Source organism: Sarcophilus harrisii, chromosome 2 (assembly GCF_902635505.1).
Source record: "Sarcophilus harrisii chromosome 2, mSarHar1.11, whole genome shotgun sequence".
Lineage (NCBI taxonomy): Eukaryota > Metazoa > Chordata > Mammalia > Dasyuromorphia > Dasyuridae > Sarcophilus > Sarcophilus harrisii.
In genome coordinates, this window is record NC_045427.1 from 39662552 (window position 1) to 39680602 (window position 18051).

Sequence of the window (18051 nt, forward strand, 5' to 3'; positions counted from 1 at the left end):
GTTTTAGATTAATTTCCCTTCTTCCCTCCCCAGAGTGTAAAAGTCAGATGAACATGTAAATGGAAGCCCTTTGTACCACTGTGTAAATGTGAACTATAACTATTTCTTTAATAGGCTAGCTGAAGGAGTTTACAGCTACACAGCATTGAACAATAAGAGATCTGATTGTAGACTGAGTTTTGCAGCTTCCACAGGTCTCAACTCAAAATGCTGTAATGACTTTCTGTCGTTATCTACCTACTGAACTAGCAGATCCTGAGCCTAGAGTTGCAGGGACTTTTCAGAATCTCTGATCTTCTAGGATGATACTTCATTCTTTACTGGTAACGCAAAGTATTATGGAGGCTTTCAGCGTCCAAATCACAGAGGGTATCTGCCTCCAATAATCAATCTACAGAAGTCCCTATAAAATTCTGTCTTTTAATTCAACTATAGGATAATTACATAAAATAAGAGATTTGCCTAGATATTCCATGGGACAGAATTTTTATATCTTGCTACAAAAAGAGAGGCCAAACTTTTAAACAAGGTTGCACAATGGCCAAATAATCTCCAGTGCTGGATAGACAAAAGCTGTACAGGTGGGGACCTCTACCTGCTGAATCTCCTAGCCCATATTGAATAGTTCTGGTCCTTGCCAGGAGACTAAGCAATTTTTAATGTGGCTTCTACAATGCTTTGGGGATAAGAAATTAAACATTCCATTTCTGCTTCTCCTAATTAGATTTTCTCCCTTAATATTTTCTCCTATCACTTTGCAACTTACCATCAGAACAAAACACGGGCTCCTTGCTATGCCTAGAGTGCAGCAGGTACCAGCATTTCACGGGGAAGAGAAAGTCACTGAAGTCACATACCTTGCATTGCTCCAGTCTCATTCTGACAAGCCTAAATGTAGAATATTTCTAATATTTGGTATAAGACCCAGAATCTCTCTTAGGGTTTTTGGAACAACGCCAGTGGTAGGAAGCGCTCCTGCCACAGGGATTCAGAATCAAGGAGAAGACAAAAAACAGGGAGACAAAGACAAACTGAAACACATGTGCCAATTACTATGATAACCAACTGAGACCCAATCAGCCATTCTATGCATGGGGAACCAAAGAGTTCACATAATTATGGGGAAGAGAGAAATGGAGTAGGTATCGGGAGGGAGGATTGGTGAAAAAAACCACTGAATAATGACCAAAAAAGCCAGCTCACAATTGAACCACCAGATTTAAGCATGTCATTGTCACCTGAGGTAACAGGGATGCCACTAAATGGGTTAAATGTAAAAACATGTAGCCCAAGAATAAGCCGCCAACTGCTTCGAAGTAATCCCAATTAGCCCTGCACAATCAGCAAAGTGGGCCGCTACCCACACCTTTCCAGGCTCCTTCAGAACTGGGCAAATTCAGCAGCCAGGCTGGCTCAGTCGGGGCCTTTTAGCGATGGTGGCTGCGTCAGGGATTCTCACCGACAGCAGCTAGCATGAGGGAGATGCTCTTAACCAGGGCTCCTGGTATCAGCTTTTGATGTGAAAATGACTACGGGCGATTTTTTCACCTTTTCAGTGCACAGACCCATACAGACACAATCTATACAGATCCACTGAGGTGTGTGTGGATTGGCCTTAGGCTCCCATTTCACAGCGGGGGCATTCTGGCTGTGTGATCTGTGAGAAAACCTCCCAGGGCCCCAGGCAAGATGAAAGCTATAGAAGAGATGCTAATGTGCATCCCAAGTGGGAGTTTCCTCATCAGAAACTCCCCATACGAATGAAATCACAGGCCCAGACCAACGCACACGCACATGCATAGACACACACACACACACACACACACACACTCACCCCCCCAAGACCTTTCTCCTCTACCCTTGGCACAACTTCCATCAATTTCAAAAAATAGGGAAGAAGGCCAGAAAAAGGTAGATGGTCCAACAGGAATGAATTTGGGTTTTTGTTTTTTTTTTTTTAAACCTAAAGACTTTGTTATTAAAACAAAGAATGAAAAAATTTTTTCCCACTGAAAACTCCCTAAAGAATCAACTGTGACACATTCAGTTCTAGGCAGGGAGTACACATATGGCCCTCCTTTTCTGAAAGGATTAGTGAAGCTGCTGAGAGGGACAAAGTGGCTGAGCCCTCTCATACCTTCCTCCATCCCCAAAATGGCTTATTTTGAATCTTTCAAAAGTAACATGCATTCATCCCAAAATGTTCCCATGGGGGTCATTTCCAAGAAATGCAGAATTGGAACCCATGTTCAGCAATCCACTCAAGGTGTCTCCCAGCACCACCACTGCCACCATTTGTACCTATCCATCCCCACTGCCCACCCCACCAAAGTGAAAACAACTTCATCATCATCAGAAAGCTACCCAGTCTGTTGTTTGGGTTTCTCAAAGCCAGACAGGCGGCATTTTATTCTTGGGCCCTCAGGAGACAGGGTTAGTTAAGGAGAGTATTAGCACAGCGCACAGTACCGGGAAGTCGTTAATTGCTTGTATGGACCAACGTCGCCGGGCAGAGCGAGGAGACATCTGTGCATGAAAACGTTACACCCAAGAGGAGGGAAGAAAAACACCAAGAAAATTAAAAAGGAAAAATATAGAGTAAAATGAAATTTCTCCAAACATCTGATGGATCAGAAAGCACTCTGATTTACTACAAAACCACAACTGTACTTGTAGAAAACCAAAACCCTAAGCATTCACAGTACTTTGTTCTTCCACCACCCCACTCCCACCCCAACTCCAGGCACATCAGGCATAACTGTTGGCAGCCTATTCCATTTAAAGTTTGGGGAGGCTAGGAGACCCTCCATGAGCCAAGGGGCTAGAGACTGACCAAAGCTCTGTGTAGCCTGAAAGGTCTGACCGAGTCACAGCTGCCCACCATGTAAAGACGCCCGGCTGCGCCTCTAACCAGCTGGATGGGGGGCTGGAGAGTAGAGTCTTTGGGGCTCAAGATCAACCTGAAATGTCTGAGGGGCTGGGGGAACGCCATCAGCAAACTGAGAAACAAAGAGGGGCAGGAAAGCAGGAGAAGCTGGGGGGGGGGGGGGGGGGGCCCCCCCCCCCGCGGAGGGGGGGGGGGGGGGGGGGGGGGGGGGGGCAGTACTCATCTGCACTGGGCTACCACAGCAGCCCATGGGCTTGAGATCAAACAGGAAATCCCTGCTGATGGGGAACAGCAGCTGAAGGAGAGCTTCTGACAGAGCAGGGGGCAAAGGCTGTGATGTGAGCAATCCTGCAAGTGTGAGACCTCAGCTACAGGGGTGCTCTTGGTGTCCAGTCACTTCAATCATGTGTCTCCATGACCCCCCCCCTTGGCGTTTTCTTGGGAAAACCTGGAGTACAGTTTGCCATTTCTTTCTCTAACTCATTTTGTAGATGAGAAAACTGAGGCAAATAGGACGATAGCAGGGTCACACAGCAAGGAAGGGTCTGAGGGCAGATCTGAACTCAGGGAGATGAGTCTTCCTGGTTCCAGGCCTGGTGCTCTCTCCACTGTGCCACCTAGCCTGTCACCTCCATCTAGATGTATAATTTTTGGCAATGTCTCAGGAGCCTCCCAACCATCAATTTGATGACTAGAAGGGTCCCTTCTTTCTAACTCTCTACTAATACTTTCCCAGGCTTTGAGTTCGGTCTCAATCAAAAGTAGAGACTACGATGCCATCCAGAACAAAATTCAAAACAATATTTGGATGAGCTTACACACAAGACACCCAACAGCACCCCACTAAGGGCAGTGAGCAGCCAGCCAAAACAGCTAACTTGCTTACTGGTGAGCTTGATCCCCAAAGATCGGCTCTCTTCCCTTCACTGTGCAGTGGCAGTATTCTTTATTCTGATTCACTCAAAGAAGTAAAAGGGAGAATCTACAAGAAAGGAAAAATGCTCAAAGAAAAGATGGGCTTTCAAAATCATACGTCAAAACAAACGGGAAGTAGGATCAGGGAATCTCTTCTATAGAAGACTACAGAATGAGCCCCAAGAGACCAATGGCCAGAGGCATTGTTCCTATTTAATTTCTTAGATGTTTAGTTTTTCCTTTGTTTTTCCACGGAAAAGATTTGGCTGTATAACACTTTTTAAAGATGCAGATTTGATTTTCAATGTGTGGCTAAACAATGTGCACCACCTGGGTCATCCTTTAAGTGCAGAGTCCCAAGGTACACAATTCTATCCTTTCTAAACAGTTTTGGTACCACAGTAGGCCTTCATTATGGGCTGGCTGAGCTAAGGACATTAATCTACAGCAAAATCAAGTTTGTGTTCCCCTAATTTAGCTTCTTCAGACACACCAAATGGTGTGGGAAGAAGAGAACTTGAAATAAACTCTCCAATCCTATAAGTGAAATAAATGAATGTGGAAAAGTCAACTGTAAGGGAATACATAATTCACACAAAAGAATACATACTGGAGAGAAACCCTAAAAAATGTAATGAATGTGGAAAAGTCTTCAGTTGTAAAAGGCCTTGATGTACATGAGAGAATTTGTACTGGAGAAAAACTCTGTAATGGACTCTCCAAGCAACCTATCTTCAAGGAATCTGCAACAGAACAGGGCATGTCTATACCATGTGTTCCAGAGAGATCTACTTCTGAAGAACAAATGTTCTCTATGTAGAGTACCATAATTATCAGTAATTCAGTATTTTTTTTTTTACAGGTTATAACTATCCAGTATTATAAGCCTCACAAAAATCATTTTATTCAGAAAGCACTCAGTAGAGCTCTCAGGGCATGAAAGGGAAGAAAAATCACAATAAAAACAACTCACATGGAAAGATTACTTTAGGACTGGTGAAGTACTTTACCTGATTATCTCATCTGAGCTTCACCAAAGCCTGAATGAAAAGAAGCAAGATGGGAAAAATTCCACAGATAACTAGGAAATGGAGTCCTAGGATTGGGGGCCTAACAAACAGAACCCCAAGCCTCCAAGGCCTTTGTGAAGCCTCTCCTACCTACTTGAGGGGTCATCCCCTTTGTGGTCTGCTACTACTTTTTAGCTCTGTGACCTTGGGAATAAACCTTTCTGGGTTTCTCAACTTCTTGTTAACATGTCCTACAACTGGCTCGAAATTCACAATAAAACTAGGAAGACTTCAATTCAATTCCTTCAGGGAATAAAATTTGCCTAATAGGTAAGAAAAATAATGGTACAATAGCTAAAAACCTGGCTTCAAGGCCACAAAGACATGGATTGAAGTCTTATCTCTGACACAAGGATGAATGTGTGACTCTCGACTTCAGGGGAGCAGACAACTTTAAACAGGAAAGTTGGCTGCTGAGCTGCACTGGGGAAAGAATTCCTTCCTCAGGAATTACTTGTCCTGATGAAATCTCAGGCCTGTAATTCCAGCTATACAATGGCTGAGCTTCTGGTCCATGCTAGAGTCTCTTCAAGTCTCATTCTGAAAAAGACAACTCTGGCTAGGCAAGCCCTAGTTAAGGGCAATCAGGAAGATGCCCCATCCATGCCCACCCACTTCCCAGGGAAGCTGTGCTCTCCTCAGCATGACTAAGAGTCCAGAAATTACTAACCACTTCAGGCCTTTCACAGTAATCACAGAGAGGGTCAGTGAGTGTTCTCAAGAATCTGAGAGCCCTGGCACAAGTTCAAGTGAGCGTTGTACCAAGAGACCCATTTAAATGGGAAGTTGGTTTGGCTTTCCTGAAAATACAGGAACCATTACAACTTAGCTTAAAAACAGACCTGTTACCTATTTGGCATTTCTAAGTTTTCACAGCTATCGCTTTAAACCTATTGTTTATCACCAAGAAGATGTTTATGTCCCAATTGAATCTTACAATACTCTTAGCCCAAAAAGTTGGGCAGGGAAAGTTGGGCCTAAGTGACATGTGGATCACAAATGCTTTAGCTCAGACTGACCTGAGACCACTCATAGTTTGGTCTCCCTCTTGCCATCATAATCGTTTCCTGATAAAGGGGGTGCCCCCACCCCAGGGAAGTCTCCTTCACACAAGAACAAAACAAGCAGGCAAAACTGCTCAACAGAGCAATCAAGATTAATGACACAAATGCCCCCGCTCTGACCATTCCCCATTTCCTAGCAGAAAGGAAAGATTATACAAAGACTAAACCTTAGAAACATCAAAGTCTGTGGAGCCTTTACAATCACCAACATAGTGGATGAGCATTGGGAAAAACCTGAAACTAACCCACTCTATATAAAGGAATAAGATAATTCATAAAATGAATGGAAATGAGTGAGGTTAGATGGGGAAGAAAGGAAATGAGCTTTCCCAAAACACAACAGAAAATATATACAGGCTGTTAAAAAATGAGAGGAGACCAAATCAGCCATCTGTGTGAGAAGTGGTGGCCTCGGGTGAGAGGAACCAAAAACTAGGGAAAGGGACAAAAGCCCAAGTCCACTGTTCTGAAACTTACCCGTTCCTTATAGTAGAAGGAGCTGATGGAGACCTGCTCCTTCTCACTGCGAGTAGGGCTCCCACTGTACAAACGTAGGTTCCCAGGAGCTTCTGTGCGGATTTTCATTGGTGTGATCAAACCACTATGATAGGCAGACAAGGCTGACAGAGACCTGTAATCGAAGATAAAGCATTGTCGGAACAAGGGAGAGGGAGAAAAGAGGAGGGGGAGAAGGGGGGAGACAGACAAACAAATAGACAGGGAGGGAGGAGAGAGAGAATGCACAACTCTAAGTAGTGTCAACAAAAAATTTTGTGTGCTGCTTCCGTGACCTGTGGACATAATTTCAGGGGTATCTGGCATCATTCCCAAGTTGCTAAAATGCAAAAATTCTAACTTGAGACTTGATCTGATTTAGCCATTGCTTTTACTAAGCTGATCCTACGTGTTTGACGGTGAACTGATACAAGAAAGGTCAGTATATGTCAGAAGAACCAGTGGTGACCGTCTCCTTCCTGAAGAGGAGAGAGAAACTGAGCTCATCAAAGAAATTTATTCATTTCCCTGCACCAGTTAGCAGTGTATTCCTGGTAGTTCCTATTAACAGTCCAACTGCTTTTGGTCTTATAAGCACAGACCTCTTGTGCAGCTTTCCAAACACACCTAGGAGTAGGTTCTGTTGGAGAAACTGCCCGATGCATTGTCATGGGTCTTGTGAAATACACCAGGTAACCTGCAGAAAAGAGACGCCAAACAAATCAGCTGATATCACTTAAGCTAACATGGAAAATTTAAGTAAAGCACCTATTCCCCACACCCTCACCATGCCAGGAGAAAAAAGTTAAAGAGTTTGGATGAATTTCCTATTGCTATATCAAGAGGGTTCACAATTCAAGACTGAGAACTGACCAGGTTAAACGCTGACAGACAATGGGAAACTTCCTCAGTTCTCACAGAGTAGAAAACGAATCATTTTGGGTAAGTAATGGTGAAACAAAAAATTTCACTAGTTCAGAAGAGAGAGAACCATGAGAAGGATGTTGGTGGAAAATGAGTTTGAAAAGCTTGCCGATGCCCTGCTTTGAGGACACCTGTCCAAAACATGGCACAGAATTGTCATGTGCTCATCCCTTGGGTTCCTCTGGCTATTAGGTTATTGTATGCTTTAGGCCCTCTGATACCCAACCATACTTCTTTACAAGCTTGCAGTTGGCAGTTCTTAAAACACATCCTTCTTAAGATCCACCAGGTCCCGTCACTCTGAATAACCACCACCTCTCCCAGAGCACAGAGCTCTGAGCTCTGCATTATGGGGGTATCTTACAAATCACTAAATTTTTCCTGAACTATTTTTGCCAAATGGAATTATAACATAGGTGTTATAATTGGTGTGCTTTAAGAAACAATTACAGAAAACAGAGCAAGCTAAAAATAATAAAGAAGTACAGCTTTCATACTCTGTGTTTTGCTTCATACCTCCAAAATCCATTCTTGATTAATTCCTTAGAAGTCAAATTAGATTTTTAAGTGGCAACTCACAGAATGAGTATATCACTCACATTCTCTAAGTCTTTTAAATTCCTAATGAATAACTTTGGTGCTTTCTCTAAAGACTCATGGAATCAGAGTCAATTACAAAATTCATAATCAAACACCCATCTCTGTGGAGGAGTCAGGTGGTACAGTCAAGCAGACACACACTCTGACTGCTCCTAATCCAAGACTTTGGACCCACCGAGCCATCAAGTAACAAACCTGCTCCACAGAACCTGGCTCCTGAGGTCCGAGGGAAAGGGATGTTGGCGTCCTGGTAGGATCCATAAGCACTGGTCACCCGGGCAAAGGTGGGTAAGGGTGGAGTGACGGCGTTGGGGAGAGCATAGGGATTGCTAGACGTGCTGTCTTCTTGGTTCTGAAATACAGACCTGTCTGTTAATGTATTTTGCACAAGCCCTTTAAGGACTGTGAATGAGGGCGCCCTGCTGGGTGAGTGGACATCAACAGCTCATCAGGGAGGCGCTCTGCTTACCACAAAGGACTCCAGGCAAGAAACCAGCTGGCGCACGCAGGGCTCCAAACAACTCTGGTTACGTTTCACTTTCTGCAGGGAGGTGTCTTTCAGAATCTGGGAAAGCACCAAGAGGCCAGAAGTCAGAGCACGTCCACAGAAGGTTAGGGGGGCAGGAGACCTCGGACTGTGCAGCTGGGTCCTTTCAGAACAAAGACCTTCTGGCCACAGGCCATCTAGGTTTGCTTAAAGGCCTCCAGGGACGGGATACTGCTTGACACGGCCCAGGCCCCTCTGGGTTAGCTCTGGTTGCCAGAGCTGCAATGTGCCTCTTGGCAACTTCCCCACGGTGGTACTGCCAGCTCTGCTCTCCTGGGACCAAGAAGGCCAAATCTCAAAGTAGTTGACGGTACAGTGGACAGAGCCCTGGGGCTGGAGTCAAGGAGGCCTGAACTCAAATCCAGCTCCAAACACTGACCAGCTGAGTGACTCTGGGCAGGTCAATTAAGCTCTGTTGGTTTCAGTTTCCTCAGCTGTGAAATGGGGACAATAACAACGCCTACCTCCCAGGATTGTTGTGAGGCATAAATGAGACCATATTTGTAAAGTGCCTGGCACATAGTGTTATAACATATATACATTTTAGCTATTATCACTATTTTAACAGCACTTCCAGCTGACGTGGAACTAATGTGTGCCTTTTAGCCATGTTCTTACAGTGATCATGGCCCCATTAAGAGGCCTCTTCTTCAGACTCTACACCCCAAATTTCTTCAGCCCATTCTCAGACAGTGTGATCGCAACCCTGTTCCCCTTCCCAGCTGCTGTCCTGCCTACTCATGCCCTTCCTAAAGCGTGGGGCTCCAAAACGTCTGGCTGAGTTCACAGCATCCTAGAACTCCCAGACCATTTACTATGGGCTTAGTTAGTCACGCCTCCTTCTTCTACCTGTAAGCTGATTTTTGAACAAATATAAGACTTTACACTTATCTCAACTGAATGTCATCTTACAAAATAGAGCCCAGCACTTAGCTTGGAAGATGTACTCTATTTATGTATCACTTCTGTACTCCCTAGCTTTTTAAAAGAAAACTGGCATCTTGTCCCTTCTCCAGTGCTAGGGCACACCTCCCCTTCCCCTGCAGGTCAATGGGAAATTCAGCAATCCCCTCTACCACTTTTTCCAGGACCCTGTGGTGTCACTGATCTGAGCCTATTACTAGAACTCCTCCAAGACAACCAATGGGGGTCTTACTCTTTATTTTTGCTTTCATCTTCTTTCTGATTTTGTTCTCTCTTCTCTACTCCAACTTTATTCTCTTTGGAAAACAGAAACAATCAGGAAGGAACAGTTCTAAGATCTCTCCATTGCCAGTATCATTTCCCCTGTCCCATGTGGTCCATGATTATACCTCACTCTTCACCTTTCCCCAATACCACCTAACTCTCCCATTCCCATTCTTCTTTTCCTAGGCTCCTTCCCGCTAGCCTCCCAGCCCACTCTGAGCTTTTGTGCTTCTGACATAATTCCTACAGACCTATACTGAGTCTGAGATCCTTTAGTGGTCCTTGCATTCATCTTCTAGACATGGCTTTGTTACCTGGGACCGAGGGGCACGGGCCCGGACCCGGACCCGGACCTCACACAGGCTGGGATGATTGGAGAGTGGCCCCAAAAGATCATTCTCTGTTTGGTATTGCCCTAATCCAGAACCTCTACTGGGAAAATCTCCAAATATAGCTCATATCTAGGTCTCCACATATGGGTAAAAGAGGTCCACTGCTCTCACACAAGCACCAAGAAAAAAAAATTTTTTTTAAACATTTACTGAGTATAGTGATAGAGTGAGCATTTCACCCTATAGAAAATGCAAAAACTCAGAAGAGTCCATTAATAAATGCAGAAAATAAAGGACATACAATAGTCTGTAAGCAATCAATACAATTCTCTACCCTCTGTGGTGATTCCTACTTTTCTACTTAGTCCCTAAAACCTTCCAGATTTTTCACTAATTCAGATTTTGTAATGCTAAGGGCAACTGAACTCGGAAGTTGTCAGGAGGAGTACTCCCCTTCAGCAAATCCTTCAAAGAAGATGGTTCTTTTTTCCCTCTCCTACCTCTTACCCCAAATCGATGGTTTCCTCTGGAAAGGAAACACACAAGTAGCTAAGTGGACAAAAATTTGACAGTTCAGTGAGTGACTTGATACTCCAGGGAATTCTTACAGACTACAAAGTATAGGCCCCTGGTTCCTCCATACTGTTCTTCCTTCTATCTGACTTTCCTTTTAACCCTGGGCTCCCTTTACCTTTTTTCTTTGTAAGAAGCACACTGATCAGAGGCTTCCCCTTTTCTTGACAGAAAACCTTATATGCAATTTGGGTTTACTCCCAAGGCCACCCTTAATGTTGATGCTGCCTAAGAAGTTCCCTTTCTCTGACCAAAAGGTGCAAATCTGGGATTACACTCTCCAGGAAGTCTCTGCCTTCTGTTCTATATTCACACATTTAGCACAGGGGCAGGCAAATTGTAGATACCTAATAAATGCTTGTTGATTTGATTGGTGTTCATGAATGGCACTGCCTAGGAACTCCCCCTTCTTGGACAATTATTTGCTTCTGCTGTAAGATTCCCAGAGGGACTGGGTAGAAAGAGATAGAGGACTGAACTCTGGTGTACTCAAGAGTTTCATTTAGTTAACAATATGGAAGATAAAGAACAGAAAACATTCACTTCTTAACGTATAAATTTTGGGTGGCTTCATTTCTTAATTTGCGCACTAGTGGACAGGAACCCAAATATCTACTCTATCAAAAGATACCCACCTTTAGAAGTTTTGCTTTCATGGTGGATGTAATAGTTGTAGGGTTAATGAACTGGAAAGAAGGTGCAGCATTATTAGGGTACTGGGCTGGGAACTTCACCAGCATTTTGACTCGATGGTTACTACAGTGAACAGACACTGTGCAGCTTCTATCAACAGCATCCATCTGTAAGAGATAAATCAGCTGCTTTTGAATCAGATCTCAGAGGGCCTCTAAAACGTTTAAAACAGAAGTCAGACCCAGGCTTCCAGGGTCAGACTGAAATGTAGGATCTCCCTGAACCAAAGAGAACTAGATGATTTAGCCAGCATCCCCAAAGGAGATTTATTTTAAATTTATAATAGCATTTTATCAGTTAGGCTTCAGGAGTTTTAATGTCATTGAAAATTTATTTCATCCTAATTCCTTGAAACAGAACATAATCTATTATATTTATTTTCAAGTGAAGAAAACAAGATATAAAAGGATGGTATTAAAGGTATAGAAGTTATTTGCCTCTAGACATAAAGCTCATTTGGAAAGTGAAATCCGATCCCTTTATTTTTTATTGAGGCAATTGGAGTTAAGTGACTTGCCCAGGATCACATAGCTAGGAAGTGGTTAAGTGTCTGAGACTAGATTTGAACTCAGACCTTTCTGACTGCAGGGCTGGTACTCTATCCACTGCACCACCTAGCTGCCCCGATCTCTTTATTCTCAAGCAATGTTAGATGTCTGCACTATTTCTCAGCAGGAGAAAAAGAAGAACGGAACTAGGCTCCAATACTTCGTGCTAGATAGGAGAGGTCAATGAACTCCTAATGAGCTCCCTCCTGGTGTGAGGAAAATCCCAATTCCCTAAGAGTTCATTAATATCACCTCCAAAAATAAAACAGGAGGAGGGGGGAACGGAAGAGAATAACACTCTTCAAATAATCAGTGATTACACCTAATAAACCTGTCAATGAGAGTGTGCTTACTATCGAGTGGGCCCATGAGGAGTTGTACAAAAAACTAAGAGCTCCTCCATCACTAACTAGCCAAGTAGGTTTGACATTGCACCTCACTTTTCTGGGTTTCAGCTTCCCCATAATGTAAAATGGAAAGGTCTGACTCTCTGATAAATAATCTCCGAGAGTCACTCTCGGCTCTAAAAATGCAAAGGCACTAAAGTATCCTAGCTTTCCACTTGACAGCCGAGTAAGGGGTGACCCTCCTTTCCTTAATTTAATCCCAACTGAACTGTGGGTATTCTAGGGAACAAAAAAGAAAACCACTGGCGATTTAAAGCAACTGGACAACCCAAGTTTTCTGGAAACCCACACCTGGAATATTCCCTCCTGTTCTTGCCCACATTAGAGAATCAAGTTTCTTAAACTGCTACTACCTCGACATTAACATTCCGGATCTGCACGTTGATCAGGGAGAATTCTTGTTGTAGCGTCTGAGGTAACCCCAACTGTTCTGATTTCTTCCCCAACAGAAGACTGCTAGGGGAGTCTTCCTTTGAAGCTGATAGTAGAGAGAAAAGGATTTTTGTTGAAAAATCACTTTGGGAAATGTACCCAAGTCATCAACTTCCCAGCATCTGACTAAAGGGAAGAAAAGAAGTACACAAATTCAGCTGAGAATTAAGACAGTTAAAATACCCCAGTCTTCTGGAAGGGCCTTTTCTGAGGTTAACAAGAATTAGGCATTATTAGTCCAGGTCACCCATTCGTATTGTACTCCCTAGAAACAACTGAAAAAAAGCTAATGCTCGGGCACTACTTCTTCAGAGCTCTTTCCCTACTGGTGATAGTGATGTCTCTGTCTTACTACAGGTCACAATAGATACTGCACTTCCTGAAGATAATCCCTATTTCAAAGGAGAATAGCTAGAGCAAACTGCTCCTAGTCCACATGGACACCCTTTACAGCCTCTTAGCCTTTATCATATCCTAGACCTCTTAAAAACATTAAGTTCAGGGAGCCTAGGTTAAGAGATGATGTAAGACAAAGAAAAGTAAAGTGGCCCTGAGTGGCCCTAGACATTATGCAGAATGTGATAGTGACTGTAACTAAAATAAATTGAAATCTTTTGAATTTGTATTATTACCTCCACATATAGCATAAATACAGTATGATGAATAAGTACTTTCAGGTAATAACAAGCTACGATCATGGAATGGCAAAAATAAACCAGCTTAAGTTCCAGAAACTAACTGAAGAATTTACAAAATTCTTAAAATTAGAAAGCAATGTTAGTAAATCAAACTTCCCAATTACAGAGAATAAAGACAGAAACCAAATCCTCTCCTTATCAGCAGTCTGTAAATGAAGGAGTTTTAAACAAGATGGTATTTAAGATCTCTCTCAGATCTAAATCTGATGATTTTGCATTTTCAAAGTTTTTTCAGAAAGAGCTGTCTTCTCCCCCCCCGCCCCCCCAAAAAAATCCCCATTTCTTAATGAAGAGAAAGAGCTCTCCTCAGTTCCCTGACTCTCAAGGTCTTTTCCCTTCCTTTAATTCCACATGATGCTAGAACCCTAAGGCATCATCTAGCACCATCACTGTGTCACTTACACACTGAGAGAATCACATCACCCAAATCACACGACAGCCAGATTACCTTCCTCCTCCCCATGGCCTGAGCTAGGTTGGTGATCTGAATCTTGGGTGTGGAGGATCTTCTCTGGTTCTGGTAGAAGGGAAATACTTTCAATGAACTCATCAACACCATCCAGAATATCATTTGCACAGAGCTGAAACGAGAAAAGACATGCAGACTTCCTTAACAAGACTCTAAGGGCATCAGGCTTATGATAATATCTACACAGCAGAAAAGGAGAAACCATCTGTCTTTGGGTAAGAGTATGTGGAATCAGGTGGTTGTGAAAAACAGATGTATCAGTTACCAATTGATATCATGATCAAATTGTACCCAACTCCAACTCTCCCTGTTAAAAACAGAACAAGAAAGATGGCTGAATTAGAATAGAAAGAACACCTTCATGGTTGACGTAGAGCTCCAAAAAAAATCTTATCGGTTCCATAAGCTTATTTGGTTGGGAAAGAGAATACAAACTTCCAAGTATGTTTTAAGCATGTGGAATATACTTTGATGAAAAAACATTTATAAAGCACTAGCCATGTATGCACCAAGTGGCATGCTACTTGCTGAAAAGATGGAGTCTGGGGCTCAGAAGAGAGGATGTAAGCCTCAAAAAGCTGGGGAAGCATGAAAATGAACTACAGAGCCTCAAAGATTCTCAGGAGCAGAAGCTTTTGTATGCCCTAAAAATGTTTGCAGCCAAAGTGACTAACTCCCTCATATTCAGAGTGGAACTAGAAGCGGATCATCTGGAAACTCTGAGGGCTCTCTGCAATTCTGCAGATGCAACTGATTTCCTTCTCCAGGCCATTTAGTGTCTCTTTAGGATATCTCATACTGCCTCACAAATCAAAATGAGAGCAGAGCAAGAAAATAAAGGACTATTAAAAGAGCTATCTATGAATGGCAGGAGCACTTTAGACAATGGAGGGGTCGACATTCTATATACACCAAAAGTTTTAGATCTCTCCAAGGGCACATTCTCCTGGGTCTGATCTTGCTATACATACACTACAAGTCAATCAAACAGCAAGTTTTTAATCAGGAACTCTGAAACATTTTCTGACCTGCAAAAATACAACTTCTAGAATCTTTTTTTTAAAGGCTCTGGGACAAAGTAGATATAATTCATTCAACACCACTTAAAGCATTTAATACCTACCCTCTGCAGCTGTGAATCGACTCTCCACATCCGCAGAGTTTGGTCCCGGGACCAGGTGACCAGCTGGTAATCCTTGGACCCTAGAAATCACCAGGAACATCTTATGGATTCAGCATCAATTTAAACAAACTGGGACAATTCTCTATGGCCAAAAAAGAGGCTCCATGAAGTAAGGCACTAGAATTTAACCACGTCACAACCCAAATAAATGCACTTTCTTTTTACAGAAATACTTGACCTTATATGATTAGTGTATCCTGAAAAGCTGTCTCAATTTTAAAAAATGAATATTCTAAGTAGCCTAATAAGGAATCTTCTGGTGAATCTTATAGATCAAAGTTATTAAGTCTTTCTATAAAGTGAATTACCAATCATTCCTGACTGTTTATTTGACAAGTCTGGATTTTCACAGACTGGATTTGTTTAAATCAAATCCACCAATTATTCCAAAATGGCGATGAGTCTGTTAAAAATCCTCTCTCACAACACCTAATGAGCAGGAAATTATTTTAGTGACAGTGAATAATAGCAAGCAACTCCATCTGTGACATCAGACAGCATTGAGACCAAGTCACTCCTGTTACTAAAGGAAAAATCCTCTAGAAGAGGTTGAGGAGAAAACAGAGTGGGAAGATGTTCCCATAGCACACTGGCTGGAAGGTGTTGTTCATCACTCCTAGATTGAGGACTCACTAGTTGGCTGCCCAGATAAGCAAGGTGACTTGAATTACCACAAGGAGCTCTCACTACAGGATCTCCAATTCAACCCTGGAGGACCCAGCCCCTTCTAAGCCATTTGATGGGGATTCCCATTATCTATTTGATGGACAAGTCTAAGGGCATCCCAAGTCCTGCCTGTGGCCACTACTATTTTTCCCTGGACTTTATGTTCCTACCAGTAGGAACACAGTTTGGATAGGCCAGGGAGCAAGAAAATTAGCACGGATCTTAGAAGTGAAGAGACTCTCAACACAGTTCACCAAGTTCCAGCAAGCTGCTGTCACTCTTCCTAGGAATGTCTAGTGGTTTTATCACTTCCATTTCAGGGCAGTTCAAGGATACAGGTAAAAACTAAGAGTTGTACAGGGAATGGGGTAGGGGGGGGGGAGGAGGGTTCCCTCCCTCAGGTGTCTCTGCTGAGACACGTCACTTCTGATGACATAGCCAGTGACAGACAAAAGTGTGGACTGGCACAGGGCATAAAGCTGCAGAAAAGGGCAAAGGAGGGGAGGACGTTGGCAGGAGAAGTAACATTTAGAACAGAGACAGCCTACTATAAGTGCCCAGAGAGGTTTCTTAAAGTCATCACAAACATGCTCTGGAAAAGCTTACAAGATCCCAAAGCAAATGAAAACCAAAAACTGACTACTCTAACCCCAGTTCTGGTAATGCTTGTTTTTTTAAACTCTTGGTAAACTAGATCATCTATTTGTGTCTCGGTTTTACTTCTACTGAATGGGAACAACTACCAAAAAACCACTGCAGTTAAATCAAATGTTTAGAAGCTATAGCACTAGGCAAAGTCTAAACAACAATGGGATAACAGAAAAAAGAAGTGGTTAGTTTTATATTCTGAGTTACTGGAGGAACGAAAAACCAAGTTTTCTGCTTGCCACACGGTTAAGACTATCCATAGCCTCAGTGTAAAGAGGGAAGAGTCCTATGTTCATGGAAGGACTTTCAACCCCATGTTAGTCCTAGGAGCAATGTCTTCTTGGGCTCACATCCAAAATCAAGGAGGAAAGATGGGAAGAATTTTGGCTCACAGTCAAAAGCAGCATAACCCCTTTTCCTCACTACCATGTAAAGGGGAGGTTCCACAGACACTCTATCCCAGCCCTACCTCCGATACTCAAGTCATTGGTTCATTCAATAAGCGATCCCCTTGTTCAGGGGGTGTTTTAACGGGATTGAGAGACAACTCTGGAGTCTGGTACCCTGTCCCACCTCTGACACGCATCAGCTATGAAATGCTGAATGAGTCACCAAGAAGTCCTCAGAGCTCTAAGACCACATGGCCAATCTGTACTAGTAGAGGAAGCTTCCTCATTGGAAAGCTCCTCGCACTAATGAAATCTGGCTCCAAGGCTGAACCAAAAACCTCTAAAGTCTGCAACTCTACTTTCTCCCTGCTTTAATACACGGTCCTAAGTGATGGTGCCACTGGCAAATGAGCTTCCTAAGAAAAAGTTCTGGCAGTCCCTGTCCCACCCTTCACTCACCTTCTTTTTGTTTCCTCCACTGAAACTCTAGCACCACATCATCATGGCCCACAAAAGTGTGCACTGGCGTGTTCAAGTCAAAGACATTCCACAGAAGGAGGCTATTTTCTCTCCGAAGCTGAGGAACCATCACAGTCACTAACCCATTGCTGAAAGGCTTAAAGGAAGAAAATAACAAAGGATGTTTATTGGAGACAGAGGCCTAGTTCATCAATCTTTTCCTCTCTAATGAATTAAAATAAAGGACCCAACCTAAGCAGCTACATTCTCAACATTCCACTCCTAGCCCACCCCAAGATCCTGAAAGGAGAAAAGAAAGAAGTCACAGTAAAAAGGTTCTAGGAAAGAAGTCCTTCCACCTCCAAATTAGCAAAGGGTTCCAAGTGCTATCTCATGAAAATGTAGTCACAGCACAGTTCTTCTGCTGTGTATATGTTCTCTTGGATGAGTCCAAGCAAGTCAATTTTTCTAGAGCACTGCAGAAAAAGCAGACACAGCTATCTCAAAGAAACCGTCTAGCAGCTAACAGATCATCTCCTTTATTCTTTACATAGAGAAATACATCATTAGAAGTAGACAGCACAACAGGAATAAGAGTATTAAAAAAGCAAACATTTTCATTTTTACCAGAGACTAAGTCCCTACCCTCTGAACTACCGAGTGGGTCATCTGGATTTATATTTCTTGTAAGAACATTCAACAATCTATCAAATGTCTTCTGTATATCAGCTCCTGGGCTGGTTGCTAGCACTAATATTAATTAGTACGATAGTCACTGTTAGTTTCTGGCATTAAGTAAGAGTGGAGTGATCCTCCTCACAACATACCCAGTCTGGTTGGCTGGGTGGTTGGTTGTTTTTGTTA

The 18051-nt window shown here is 43.0% G+C and overlaps 1 protein-coding gene across 5 annotated transcripts in view; it reads right to left on the reverse strand.

The window, feature by feature from the left end:
• WDR59 (WD repeat domain 59) overlaps positions 1–18051 on the reverse strand; it is a 61526-nt gene that overhangs the window by 11729 nt on the left and 31746 nt on the right. For 2 of the 5 annotated variants that reach the window (XM_031949998.1, XM_031949997.1), the window contains 10 exons: positions 17188–17344; positions 14966–15045; positions 13822–13954; positions 12597–12721; positions 11231–11395; positions 8425–8520; positions 8151–8307; positions 7059–7128; positions 6414–6567; positions 2470–2526 (listed from right to left, as the gene is read on the reverse strand). In XM_031949998.1, coding sequence (XP_031805858.1) covers positions 2470–2526; positions 6414–6567; positions 7059–7128; positions 8151–8307; positions 8425–8520; positions 11231–11395; positions 12597–12721; positions 13822–13954; positions 14966–15045; positions 17188–17344 — 1194 coding nt within the window. Of the gene's footprint in view, positions 1–2469; positions 2527–6413; positions 6568–7033; positions 7129–8150; positions 8308–8424; positions 8521–11230; positions 11396–12596; positions 12722–13821; positions 13955–14965; positions 15046–17187; positions 17345–18051 lie in introns of all 5 variants that reach the window. The other 3 variants (XR_004231587.1, XM_031949996.1, XR_004231588.1) reach the window with 3 other exon arrangements.